Raw genomic sequence first — 14840 nt, 5'->3', positions numbered from 1 at the left:
CGCTCTCTCTCTCCCGCGCGCGCTCTCTCTCTCCCGCGCGCGCTCGCTCGCTCTCTCCCGCCGCGCTCGCTCGCTCTCTCCCGCGGCGCTCGCTCTCTCTCCCACACGCGCGCGCCGCTCTCTCTCTCTCTCTCTCTCCCACACGCGCGCGCTCGCTCTCTCTCTCTCTCCCACACACACACATGCGCTCGCTCTCTCTCTCACACACACGCGCTCGCTCTCTCTCTCACACACACACACGGTTTTTACCTCTGGTGTTGATCTTGCTGTGGACATGGAGCTGGGGGTCACAGGACACCATACAGGGCCACCAGGGGTACGTTCCCACTTTAGACCAAACCAAATCGCCCACGTGAAACCAAACGACCGTCCTGACCTCAGAGGGGAGCGGGGAGATGGGCAAGAGCTGAACCTAGAAGACACCGGAAGATTAATTCATCAATATAAAAAAACTGCTATTAAATGCCCTAAGTGCCTTTCAAAGCATAAAAATAAAAGAGCTACAAATGATGTGGTCTGGAAGCCAAACCACGTGCGATATTAAAGGGTTAATGAAGTGGCGCCCAAATAATGAGCGCACACCTCGGTGGTTGGTTTGATAGAAGTGATGGCTCGGCAGCAGTCTACATTAGGGTTGTCACGATACCAAAATTTGGATTCAATTTCGATACCATAAGAAAAGTATTGCAATACTCGATACAACGCGGAAAAAAATAAAACACCAAAAAAGCCGCGTGCATTCCGCATTTTATGGAACATCCGGCCCGAACAGTCCTATCCTATTTTTTTAGGGGGAACAAGGTGACAAATAAATGGCAAATCGCACAGTTTTTGTTTACCGCATAGGAGATATTTTTATATAATAACTATTTCCCCCTTAGGGGCTAAAACCTGGGATCTTTTCATCCCTTCTCTATTCACCCCGATAGAGCTCCACCAGGGTGAATAGGACCTCACGCTGCCCCTGCTGCCCTGGGCCTTGTGCACACAGCAGCAGGGAGGTTACCATGGCAGCCATGGAAGGCTTCAGCAGTGTTCTGCATCAGTCTGTCTTCCGTATCCGTTCATGTGGAACCATCTATTGAAAATGTTATGCCCAGCCCAATTTTTTTATGCACTTACTGTTTAAACATTATTGTATATTTCTGTTTCCAATATGCAAAAAACGGATCACAAAGTAAAACCAAACGGAAGCGGAACCACTACTGATACAAACAAAAAAAATAAAAAATCGGTGAAAAATGGACCGCAAAATACTGAAAAATATGCAAGAGGCCTTGGGGTGTATGGCCACTTTAAATCCCAGTCATGCCTCTGTAGGCCCACAAGTGCGGGTGAACGTACATTAAGTTTCGCACAAATTTACGTGCGTTTCTGCGGCATATCTGCACCGAAATTCTCATAGTCTAACAGCGGTTTCTTGTGTGCTTTTGCCGCCAACCTCCCCTTCCAATGAAAAGGGTGAAATCCGCAGGTAAAACGACAAACGTAACTGACATGCTGCAGATTTGGAAATCCGCAATGCAAGTCAATTTCCACACAGAAACAATCCGCAAAGTGTGCATGAGATTTGTGCGGTACTGAAAAACCGTGCGGATTCCACCGTGTCTGCAGGTGGTCGTAGAGTTTTCAGCCATTTCCTTTGCTTGCGTTATTTTTATTTTTTTTAGCATAAAAGTTATGATCAACGACAATCAAAAGAATCATCTTTCGATCGTTGGATATTTCCACCAGAAAATGATCGCCCAAGCTGAAAGAGGCCATTAACCTCTTCATTACCGGAGTGTGTATCCCCCTCCCTTACCAGGCGAGTTGCTCGGTTCTGGCAATGCGTCTATCCAAGGGTCCATTCACACGTCTGCAAAACGGGTTTGCATCCGGTACGCAATTTTGCAGAGCGGGTGCGTACCCATAAATTTTCAATGGGGGCGGCAAAAGATGCGGACAGCGCACATGTGCTGTCTGCAACCGCACCTCCGTTCCGCAGACCCGCAAAAAAAAAAAAAATAGAACATGTCCTATTCTTGTCCGCAGGCACGGACAAGAAAAGGCATTTCCATTATAGTGTCGGCCATGTGCGGTCCGCAAAATGCAGAACGTACATGGCCGGTGTCTGTTTTGCGGACCTCAAAACAGTTGCGGATGTGTGAATGGGCCAAAAACTGCAAATAACGGATTCATTTCTGAGCCAGCCTACATGTATTTGAATTTTTTTCTCGGGACACCTCAGACCTCTCTTTTGTGCCATTAGATGATGGATATAATATTAAAAATATATATTTAAAGGGAACCTGTCACCTGGATTTTGGGTATAGAGCTGAGGACATGAGTTGCTAGATGGCCGCTAGCACATCCGCAATACCCAGTCCCCATAGCTCTGTGTGCTTTTATTGTGTAAAAAAACGATTTAATACATATGCAAATTAACCTGAGATGAGTCCTGTCCCTGACTCATCTCACGTACAGGACTCATCTCAGGTTAATTTGCATATGTATCAAATCGGTTTGTTTACACAATAAAAGCACACAGAGCTATGGGGACTGGGTATTGCGGATGTGCTAGATGCCATCTAGCAACCCATGTCCTCAGCTCTATACACAAAATCCCGGTGACAGGTTCCCTTTAAGGAAAAACTGAAAATTTAGAATTTTTTTATCCTTTCTTATTATTTTTTTTTCTAACTAATACAAAAGGTTTCAAGACAAAACATTTCTAAAACCATTGCCGTACACTTGGATGCTATGTATGTAATTTATCTACTGGCTGGGCCCGCCGCAAGACTTCATAAGACTGGAGCGTATTTTGGTGGCCTGTTATTCTATTGCTGGCTCTATAGCACCGTATTGCCAGAAAAATCTTGTACAGCGCCAAAACGCAACGAGCCCCTTCAAAGTGACTTTTTTTGTCACTTTTTTTTATTATTTACTTTTTTTTAGTGAATTAACCCCTTTTTCTGCCACAGTCAAGGCAGGAAGAGGTTTTAATTTTATTATTATTATTAATTCCCATCCTGCAGGCTGACATTTCATTCTAAAGCCAGCAGGTGGCGATCTTTACATAGGAAAAAGCGCTCCCTGCTGGCTTTCAGCTTCTTCGATGTAATACACGCTTGTAGCAGAGTGCTACAAGAATGTATTACTGCCCGACAGCGCGGTCACCGCGATCTGCGGCGGCACGGGCCACGGCAGATCCCGATGTAACCTGACGCTTTTATACGTTGGGTTACAGATGAAGGCCTACCGCTGCGACGTAGAAAGTCGTGCAGTGGTAGGCAAGTGGTGGTTGAGGACCTTTCACCGCTCCTGACATGCCCGTTTTAATGGCTACTTGCATTCCCCATGTAATACCAATTCTGTAAGTACATAGGAAAGTATAACGAGGGAGATTTATCAAAAGGTGGTGTAAATTAGAACTTGCTTAGTTGCCCATAGCAACCAATCAGATTCCTCCTTTCATTTCTCAGCGCTCCTTTGCCAAATGAAAGGTCAAATCTGATTGGTTGCTATTGGTTTCTCTTCACTTGCATTTTTTTCAGGCATTTAATATCGACTTCTCTACAGGGAAAAAAAACACTAAACACTCAAATGAATTTCATGGCTTTTTTTTCTCTCTTTTACAAGTCTTAAAAGGGGTTGTCTGCTTTTTACTTTTGATGTCCTATCTTCAGGATAAGTCATCAATATCAGATAGGCGAGGGTCCGACACCCCCAGCGATCAGCTGTTTGCTCGTACAAGCGCTGCCTCCCCTGCTCACAGTGTAATTACAGGGTCGGTGTCCCCACACACTTCTATGGGGTGGCCGTCTGTTCCAGTGAAGTGAATGGGGACACCATACTTGTAATTACACTGCTCATCGCTGCTGTGGGCAGGTAAACAGAGCAGCGGAGGCAGCGCTCGTACGAGCCCGGCCTTCTATTCAAACTGCTGATCTGTGGGGGCTGCCAGATGTCACCCCTCCCCCCGATCTGATATTGATTACCTATCCTGAAGATCGGTCATAAATAGTAAAAAGCAGACAAACCCTTGAAAAAAAAAAAAAAAAATAAATAATGAAGTTCTTATCAAGTCCTGGACTTATTTTTCCATCTAAAATAACGGATCTCAGATGGAAATGGCTCAAACGGATGCCAAATGTGCACAACTGACCAGAACTGATACTTAACCCCTTAGGCACCTTTCACACGGGCGAGTATTCCGCGCGGATGCGAGGCATGAGTTGAACGCATTTCACCCGCACTGAATACCGACCCATTCATTTCTATGGGGCTCTTCACATGAGCAGTGATTTTCACGCATCACTTGTGCGTTGCGTGAAAATCGCAGCATGCTCTATATTCTGCGTTTTTCACATAACGCAGGCCCCATAGAAGTTTATAGGGTTGCGTGAAAATCGCAAGCATCCACAAGCAAGTGCGGATGCAGTGCAATTTTCACGCACGGTTGCTAGGAGACGATCGGGATGGAGACCCGATCATTATTATTTTCCCTTATAACATGGTTATAAGGGAAAATAATAGCATTCTTAATACAGAATGCATGGTACAATAGCGCTGCAGGGGTTAAAAAATAAAAAATTATGTAACTCACCTTAGTCCACTTGCTCGCGTAGTCGGCATCTCCTTCTGTCTTCATCTTAGCTTTGTGTAGCAACAAGGACCTTTGGTGACGTCACAGTCATCACATGATCCATCACCATGGTAAAAGATCATGTGATGACCGGAGTGACGTCATCACAGGTCCTGTTGCTACACAAAGCTAAGATGAAGACAGAAGGAGATGCCGGCTACGCGAACAAGTGGACTATGGTGAGAAATATTATTATTATTTTTTAACCCCTCCAGCGCTATTTTACTATGCATTCTGTATTCAGAATGCTATTATTTTCCCTTATAACCATGTTATAAGGGGAAATAATACAATCTACAGAACACCGATCTCAGACCCGAACTTCTGTGAAGAAGTTCGGGTTTGGGTACCAAACATGCGCGATTTTTCTCACGCGAGTGCAAAACGCATTACAATGTTTTGCACTCGCGCAGAAAAATCGCGGGTGTTCCCGCAACGCACCCGCACATTTTCCCACAACACCCGTCTGAAAGAGGCCTTAGTGACCACTAATACGCCTTTTTACTGCAGTCACTAAGGGGTCTGAGGGTGTGCACATGAGAGCTGCGCTCCTACCCTTACAGCCCGGACCTGCAGGAGTGCCGATCTGGTCTGTTTAACACCTTACATGCCGCAGGCAATGGCACCCACCACATGTTAGCAGTGACAGAGGGAGTGGACTCCCTCTGTCTCCCATTGGCACCCCGCAAATGCGATTGCGGGGTGCCGATGTGTGTAAAGGCTGGCTGGGACCTGATGTAGGCCCCAATCCTGCCTTAAGGAGTGTTTTGTCTCTGGTCAATGTTAGTATAGCACTGACATTAAAGAGGACATTTCTGTTTTAATAGCTTAATACATTCCCCGTGTAATAACAATTCTAGAGCCTCTATTCTTATGGCTGTATGTTGTGCCATTCCTCTATTATTCCTGCTAGAAGTTATGAATGAATTACTAGTCGTCTGCAGTAAAGATACAGAGGGGAGGTAACCAGTTTGGGGGGGGGGGGTGTACCTGCACAGTCTAAAAAATGGCAACACTGACTGGATACAGTCACCAACTGGTTACCTCCCCTCCGTACCCTTACTGCAGACTACTAGTAATTCAGTCATAACTTCTAGCAGGAATAATAGAGGAATGGCACAACCTTTTCCCCATTTAAAAAAATACACTTTTCAATAAAACTGCAAAAATCTCCCCCACGTTTGGTATTGCTGCACCCGCACTACACAAATATCATGTAAATTATCCCCTACGGTGAACACCGCAAAAAAATAAACAAAATGGCAGAATTACTCATTTATTTTTAGTCACAATTTTTTTTTTTTTTTTAATAACAAGTGATCAAAAAGCATAATTTACCCCAAAATGATACAAATCAAAACTACAAGTCGTTCCGCAAAAATCACACCCTCACACAACTCCATATAAAGAAAAATAAAAAAAGTTATGGGTCTTAGAAAGAGATGATGTGAAAAGATTTTCTTTTTTTGTTTAAAAAAAGGGGGTTTTATTGCACAACAACAGTAGTACAACTTAAAAAACAAAACCAAAAATATGTATTTTGTTTCAGTGTAATCGTACTGACCCAGAGAACAAAGATATTATGTTATTTATACTGAAAAATGAACACCGCAAAATTTATAATGTAAAAACTCAGGGGCAGTATTGCGGTTCTTTCCCATCTCCCTCCCAGAAAGTTAATAAAAGTTAATCAGAAAGTTATGTGCACCCTAAAATGGCGCCATTAAAAACTACAACTTGTCCCGTAAAAAACAAGCCCTTATACAGATACATAAATGGAAAAATAAAAAAAAGTTATAGCTCTTGGAAGGAGACGACGAAAAAAGGAAGAAAAATGCTCGGTCAGTAAGGCCCAAAACAGACTAGTCACTAAGGGGTTAAAAAATTATTATTTTTTTCCCCTGTTCTTCAAACAGCTCAGAATGGGAAACTAAACCATGATGTGAACCCGGCCTAATAAATTTGGTGCATATTCATGACAACGCAGACTCAAGACATCAGCAGGGACATTAAGGCCCCTTGCAGACGAGCGAGAGCGGATTAGGTCCAGATGTGTTCAGTGAAAAATGTGCAATTTCGCAAGTTCAGTCAGTCTGGTATGCGATTGCGCTCAGTTTTCAATGCGCGGGTGCAATGCAATTTAATGCGTTTTTCACGCGCGTGATAAAAAAAAAAAAAGGAATGTTTACAAACATCTCTTAGCAACCATCCGCGAAAAACGCATCACATCCGCACTTGCTTGGGGATGCGAATTTCCGCGAAAAACGCATCGCAGCCGCACTTGCTTGGGGATGCGATTTTCATGCAGCCCCATTCACTTCTATGGGGCCTGCGTTGCGCGAAAAACACAGAATATAGAACATGCTGCGATGTTCACGCAACGCACAAGTGATGCGTGAAAAATCACCGCTCATGTGCACAGACCCATTGAAATGAATGGGTCCGCATCACGCATTGCGCCCACGCGGAATACTCGCTCGTGTGAAAGGGGCCTAAAAGGTCTTATGCCACTATTGTAATAGTAATGCAATGTCTTGTAGATGCAATCTAATGGTTGATTGTTAGTCATGTAGGGTGACAAAAAAAATATACAGTATATATAAAAAAAGTTTATAAAAACTAAATATAAAAGTGCTAATCATTCCCTTTTCCTCATAATTAAATGTTTATATCTATTTTTTAAACTATAAAAATATTTAACCCATGCGGCGAACAGTGCAACTGAAAAAAATCTAATAAATAAGTGGCCAATTTCGCCTCACCTCCCCCCAAAAAAATTAAAATTTAATAAAAAGTCGTACACTGCTCCGTACACATAACTATATAAAAAAAAGGAATGGGGAATAAAAATATGTGAGGGAAAAAATAAAATAAAATACAAGAAAAGCAATGTAAATGTGGTGTGGCTATAATCGTACTGACCCAGAAAACCAAGGTAACAGGTCAGTTTTACGGCATAGGGAATTCCGTAAAAACAAAACCCATAAAACTGTGGTGAAATTTCGTTTCGTTTCCAACTCCACCCCATTTGGAATTGCTTTCCAGCTCCCCACTACGATGGATACAATATTACATGGGGCCATTAGAAGTACTTTCCTGCAAAAAACAAGCCCTCCTACAGCTTTGTGAATGAAAAAATAAATAGCTCTAGGAAGGCCGGGAGTGAGAAATGGAAACACAAAAAAGGAAAAGTGCAGGCTCCTCAAAGGGTTAAAGAAGCAATTCCTGCCACTCACTGAAGTCAATAAAGGAAGTAAATTGCCACACAAAAAAAAGAAAGAAAAAAAATTATTAATTGGTCATCCTGTGAGTTTAACCCCTTAAGGACCCATGATGTACATGTACGTCATTTCTTTGCGGGACTTAAAGACCCGTGACGTACATGTACTTCATGGGGGTCAGGCGGGTGCAGGAGCTGCGCCCGCCCAATCTGCAGCAGGGGTCTGGCAGTCACTGATAGCCGGACCCCTGCTGCATGCACCAGCATCGGTGAAATCACAGATGACGGCACATTAACCCTTCATGTGCCGCGGTCAGCGCTGACCACGGCACATGCAATGTCGGGCGGGGATCGGCACTGCCATTGGGTCCCCGTGCTGCTGTGACTAGGACCCGATGGCATGGAAGGCAGCCAGATGCCTTCCTTAAGCGCATCGTGGCTGCCTTCCGGGGGAGAGCCTGTGAGATCCAGCCCCCTGGATCTCATAGGCAGGAAGCTGTATGAGTAATACTCACTGTATTACACTGATAGCCAATGCATTCCAGTACAGAAGTATTGGAATGCATTGTAAAGAGGATCCGGATCAATGCCTTTTAATGGGCATTCATTCCGGATCCGGCCTTGCGGCAAGTGTTCAGGATTTTTGGCCGGAGCAAAAAGCGCAGCATTCTGCAGTATTTTCTCCGGCCAAAAAACGTTCAGTTCCGGAACTGAAGACATCCTGATGCATCCTGAACGGATTTCTCTCCATTCAGAATGCATTAGGATAATCCTGATCAGGATTCTTCCGGCATAGAGCCCCGACGACGGAACTCTATGCCGGAAGAAAAGAACGCAGGTGTGAAAGAGCCCTAAGACAAATCGCCCCAAAAATAAAACTATGGCTCAGAATATGGAGACACTAAAACATGATTTTTATTTATTTTTTCAAAAATGAAATCATTGTATAAAACGTACATAAATAAATAAAAAGTATAGCGTGTTGTCCGCATCTTTAGCAGCCCCATTGAAGTGAATGGGTCCGCACCCGAGCTGCAAAAACTGCGGCTCGGATGCGGACCCGAAAAACTGCTGTGTGCATGAGGCCTTAGAAATTTTCTATTTTCCATTAATTCTTGAACACCTAAAGGGTTAACAAAGTTTGTAAAATCAGATTTGAATACCTTGAGGGGTGTAGTTTGTAAAATTGGGTCATTTTGGGGTGGTTTCTATTATGTAAGCCTCACAAAGTGACTTCAGACCTGAACTGGTCTTGAAAAAGTGGGTTTTAGAAAATTTCTGAAAAATTTCAAGATTTGCTTCTAAACTTCTAAGAGATGTTTCACACTAGCGTTTTTCTTTTCAGGCGCTGAGTTCCGTCCTAGGGGCTCAAATCCAGAAAAGAACTGATCAGTTTTATCCCCATGCATTCTGAATGGAGAGTAATCCGTTGAGGATGCATCAGGACGTCTTCAGTTAAGTCTTTTTGACTGATCAGGCTTTTCAGAAAACCGTAGGATGTTGTATTTTTACCTCCGGCCAAAAATCCGGAACACTTTGACTGAACGCCGGATCTGTTGACTTGCATTAGCTCTGGATCCGGCGTTGTGTGTTCCGTCAAAATGGATCCGGCTTTTGCATGTTAAACTCGAAAAATTTGAAAAAAAAAGTTGAAGTCCATAAACGGCGGATCCATTTTTTCCAATGCATTTTTTCATGGTGATCAAAATCCTGATCAGGATTCAAATGTAATCAGTTTTCACACGTTTTTCCAGATCCGGCGGGCAGTTCCGTTGACGGAATTGAATGCCGGATTCACACAATGCTAGTGTGAAAGTAGCCTAGCCTTGTAACGTCCCCAAAAAATAAAACAACATTCACAAAATGATCCAAACATGAAGTAGACATATGGGAAATGTAAAGTAATAACTATTTTTGGAGGTATCACTATTATAATAGTAGAGAAATTTTTATTTGGAAATTTTATAATTTTTCAAAATTTTTGGTAAATTAGGAATTTTTTTATAAATAAAAAAAAATTTGACTAAATTTTGCCACTGTCATGAAGTACAATACGTGACGGCTTGGATAAGTAAAAGCGTTCCAAAGTTATCACCACAGTGACATATGTCAGATTTGCAAAAAATGGCCTGGTCCTTAAAGGGATTCTGTCACGAGATTTGAGGCCTATAACCTAAACATATGGCCAGGTCCCTACTAATACGCTGAATCCAAAACTGACCTTATTAAATGTGCCTGTGGCTCTATTAGCACATAAAACTGGTTTTTATAACCTGTCATTCACCTAACTAAGGTGCCCAAGGGGACGTCTCTTCATGCAGGGTGTCCGGCTGCAGCCATCTCCGTCTGGTGCCCAGCGCCGCCTTCCCACTAGAAATCGCCGCCCTCCCTTTCAATAGAGCCGGCTACCTCACCTCAGCGCCGCCTCCGAAATCGTCTGCTCTCCTCAGCCAGATCCCGTGCGGCTGTGAGAGGATGGCTGCAATAGGGCGGTCAAGGCAGGTTTGAGCGAAGTGCGCCGGCCAGCGCATGCGCACTTCGCTCAACGAGGCCGCTGCCAGGAGTCCGCACGGGCGCATCAGGTTATACCTAGTGCGCACGCGCGGGATCTGGCTGAGGAGAGCGGACGATTTTGGAGGCGGCACTGAGGTGAGGGAGGTGGCGATGAGGTGAGGTAGACGGATCTATTGAACCGGAGGGCGGCGATTTCTAGTGGGAAGGCGGCGCTGGGCACCAGACGGAGATGGCTGCAGCCGGACACCCTGCATGAAGAGACGTCCCCTTGGGCACCTTAGTTAGGTGAATGACAGGTTATAAAAACCTGCTTTATGTGCTAATAGAGCCACAGGCACATTTAATAAGGTCAGTTTCGGATTCAGCGTATTAGTAGGGACCTGGCCATATGTTTAGGTTATAGACCTCAAATCTCGTGACAGAATCCCTTTAAGGTGAAAAATGGCAAGGTCCTGAAGGGGTTAAACATGCATTTGTGAACTACGTGGTGGTTTTTAAAGGGGTTGTCCAACTTCAAGGGTCTTTCCCCCCATATGACGGGGCCTGATGAGGGAAGCACACTTACCTGCTCCCCAACACTAGGCTCCAGCTCCTTCGCTCTCTCGCCATCGCTGCCACTCTCTGTCTGTCAATCAGTTTGACGCAGGTCACGTGGCCGCTGCAGCCAATGACTGGCCACAGCAGTGACTTATCCCCCAAGTGTAATGTCCCTGGGTCACATGCCAAAAGGGGGACACCTCACCATGCTCATAAAACAGGATGTTGACAAGAGGAGAGCAGCACCAAGGAGCCGGACCCCAGCGGGAAGAAGCAGATCCAGTGATGTGGGACAGCAGGCAGAAAGGCCCTCATAGGTGGAAAACCCCTTTAAGAGCAAAATCTGAGTGCGCTATTAACAAATCACATAACATACGGGTAACATCTAAAGACGGTGGTTCACAGCTCTACATTGCTCTGTTATTACTTCAGGAAATTTAGGAATAAAGTAACAAATGGGCGTTCGCATTCCTGAGGGGGCATTCATACGTCCATATCCGTTTTTCTGTCTGATATCGGCCGTGTGCGTTCCACAATTTGCAGATCAGCACTTTCAGCCTTTTTAGAAATGCCTATTCTTGTTCGCATAACGGACAAGAAAAGGGCGTGTTCCATCTTTTCCCCATTGAAATTAATGAGTCCGCGTGAGATCTGCAAAAACCGCAGAACTGAAAATATCATCAGGTGAATGAACCCCAAGTCTGACCCCAATCAATCTGTGCAGGGACAAGGGAGATGGGAACGCCCGATTGTCAATTTAGGCTGGTTTCACACTAGCATTAAGAGATCAGCGAAGCGTTTTTTGTGCGGCCGATTCTCTGCATATTTGCCAGGTTGTGGCTGGATCGCCACCGGACCCTATTGTAGTTAATGGGACCGGCGGGCATTCAGGTACCGTCCAGGAATGCTGGATCCAGAGAGCTCAGGGAACAATTTCTTAATGCCCAGCCTAATTCATACATTTCTAGGAGGAATAGGAGAGGAAATGCAGGGATGAGGCGTATAGGCTACAAGCGCCATATTGCATAGACTTTTCCCTCTGTTCACACTACCAAAGCGGATTTCATGCTTGACAGACAGACCAGCGTGCCTAATCCTAACCAGTCCTGGTGGATTAGAGAACCAGTCTGCTTCTCCAGGAGGAGTAACAGAGGAAGGGCACATGAATTCCCTATAGGATAATGATTCTAGAGCAAGCATTTATTACAGCAGACAAACTAAAGGGGTACACCTGTCTTATAAAGGGGTAGGGTATCCCTGTGATGGTCATGAAGGTCTATGCTCCCGAGAGCTGGTTTAGGGCTGGGGGCCCTTACGTTCTCCCTGCCGCCTGCCTCATTCAAGTGAATGGGCTCCCGCTGCAGGTCCCTGCACAGTGGGCAGCCAGGTGTGAAGGGGACGCAGCGTTACACCAGCGTTGTGCCATCTCATCATAATGTAACAGGATATTCTACGGATATGCCATCACTTTACAGATGGGAATACCCCTTTAAACCAACAAGCAGTTCTCAGTCGCCTTGTGTTGCATTAAATAATCTTAGAAATGATGCAAGAAAAATGAGGAAGGAAAGCAAGAACTAGAGAAGGACTAACAGATACAACAGATAACCGTTAATCAGGGAGCGTTTCATAAGGCAGAGTTCACACCGTGCGAATGGCAGAAGACTGGGGGTGGTAGTGATTAAAATGGACCCGTCACCACAAAATGCAGTGCAATCTGCAGGCAGCATGTTATAGAGCGGGAGGAGCTGAGCAGATTGCAATATATCATGTCATTTGTATATTTTAATCTGTATTTTTTTCTGACTTCAGCTGTAAACGGAGGAGGTGTTATCAGTGATTGATAGTATTCTCTGTGTAAGTGTGTATACAGAGAGATAGCTGTCAGTCAATGATAGCTGTAAATGAGGAGGTGTTATCAGTTGATGATAGCATTCTGTGTGTAAGTGTGTATACAGAGATAGCTGGTAGTCATTGATAGCTGTACACAGGGGAGGTGTTATCAGTGATTGACAGGATTCTCTGTGTAAGTGTGTATACATAGATAGCTGTCGGTCACTGATAGCTGTACACAGGGGAGGCGTTATAAGTGATTGATAGTATTCTTTGTGTAAGTGTGCATACAGAGACAGCTGTCAGTCAATGATAGCTGTACATGAGGAGGTGTTATCAGTCGATGATAGCATTCCCTGTGTAAGTGTGTATACATAGATAGCTGTCGGTCACTGATAGCTGTACACAGGGGAGGTGTTATAAGTGATTGATAGTATTCTTTGTGTAAGTGTGCATACAGAGACAGCTGTCAGTCAATGATAGCTGTACATGAGGAGGTGTTATCAGTCGATGATAGCATTCCCTGTGTAAGTGTGTATACATAGATAGCTGTCGGTCACTGATAGCTGTACACAGGGGAGGTGTTATAAGTGATTGATAGTATTCTTTGTGTAAGTGTGCATACAGAGACAGCTGTCAGTCAATGATAGCTGTACGTGAGGAGGTGTTATCAGTCGATGATAGCATTCTGTGTGTAAGTGTGTATACATAGATAGCTGTCGGTCACTGATAGCTGTACACAGGGGAGGTGTTATAAGTGATTGATAGTATTCTTTGTGTAAGTGTGTATACATAGATAGCTGTCAGTCAATGATAGCTGTACATGAGGAGGTGTTATCAGTCGATGATAGCATTCTCTGTGTAAGTGTGTATACATAGATAGCTGTCGGTCACTGATAGCTGTACACAGGGGAGGTGTTATAAGTGATTGATAGTATTCTTTGTGTAAGTGTGTATACAGAGACCGCTGTCAGTCACTGATAGTTTTACACAGGGAGGTGCCATCAGTGATTGATAGTACCTCCCCTGTGAACACTGGTATCAGAAATAGCAGCGATATAAATGTATACATAATTTACAGAATTTTTTTTCCCCATAAAACTATGTAGCAATCAGCTCAGCTCTTCCTGCTCTATAACACGCTGCCATGTGGCACAAAAGCCAACGTGCACTTTTGCAAAGAAATATGGCTTCCTTAGGCGCTGTTCACACCACCATAATGGTTTCCAGTCTTCACAGACACGTTGGATCCGTTTAAAAAAATTCTTAAAAGGAATCCAGTCAGATAAGACACAGATTTATGATGTTAAGTTTAAATCGAACCCAACAACGGCTCAGAGTAAGGGTCTAGTTACACAAGCGTATGCCGGGGGTCTCCCAATGGACGTCCCCGATGTGGATACTGTATAGGTGGCATGTCTTGCCCATAGTACACTGCGCAGTATCCATTTTTGGGAGGGGATTCCTCTGAATGAAACTGCATACCAGACAAAACTATTCTAGATAGCAGAAAAAAAAGTGTACCAACATATACCGGCCTAATAGACACTGTCATGTGAACAGGTACCTATGGATACGTTTGACAAATGCAACAGGATCTTTCCCAGCGCATACAGCAAACCCTGCACACAGCGTGCAGCCGTAAAGGGACCCTTTCAATATGAAAATGCTAAATCTGCATTTTCTGCTATAGAGCAGGAGTGTAGGAAGAAAAGATTCAGTAAAACGTCTATTTAATTAAAGGGGTCTTTGAGATATTTTAACTGATGACCTATCCTCTGGTTAGGTCATCAGTATCTCATCTGTTGGGGTCCGACACCTGGGACCGCCCACCGCTCAGCTGTTTGAGAAGGCACCGCTGCTCCTGTGAGCGCCTTGGCCTTCTCCGTGCTCACCAAGCACAGCGCCGTACATTGTATAGTGGCCGTGCTTGGTATCGCAGCTCAGCCCCATTCACTCCATAGGAGCCGAGCTGTGCCTTGGCCATGTGAAAAATGAACGTGACGCCACTGGCCTAGGCTAAGCTGGGAGAAGGACATGGGCCTACTGCGAGCGTCAGTGCCTTCTCAAACAACTAATTAGTGGGGTCCCGGGTGTCGAACCCCAACT

The 14840-nt window shown here is 44.5% G+C and overlaps 1 protein-coding gene across 6 annotated transcripts in view; it reads right to left on the bottom strand.

The window, feature by feature from the left end:
* NSD3 (nuclear receptor binding SET domain protein 3) overlaps positions 1-14840 on the bottom strand; it is a 103102-nt gene that overhangs the window by 73687 nt on the left and 14575 nt on the right. For all 6 annotated transcript variants that reach the window (XM_044279034.1, XM_044279037.1, XM_044279038.1 and 3 more), the window contains exon 3: positions 250-412. In XM_044279034.1, the coding sequence (XP_044134969.1) occupies positions 250-412 (163 nt within the window). The remainder of the gene's footprint in view (positions 1-249; positions 413-14840) is intronic.

The sequence above is a fragment of the Bufo gargarizans genome, chromosome 2 (assembly GCF_014858855.1).
Source record: "Bufo gargarizans isolate SCDJY-AF-19 chromosome 2, ASM1485885v1, whole genome shotgun sequence".
Taxonomy (NCBI): Eukaryota; Metazoa; Chordata; class Amphibia; order Anura; family Bufonidae; genus Bufo; species Bufo gargarizans.
This window is presented reverse-complemented; position numbering and strand designations above follow the sequence as displayed.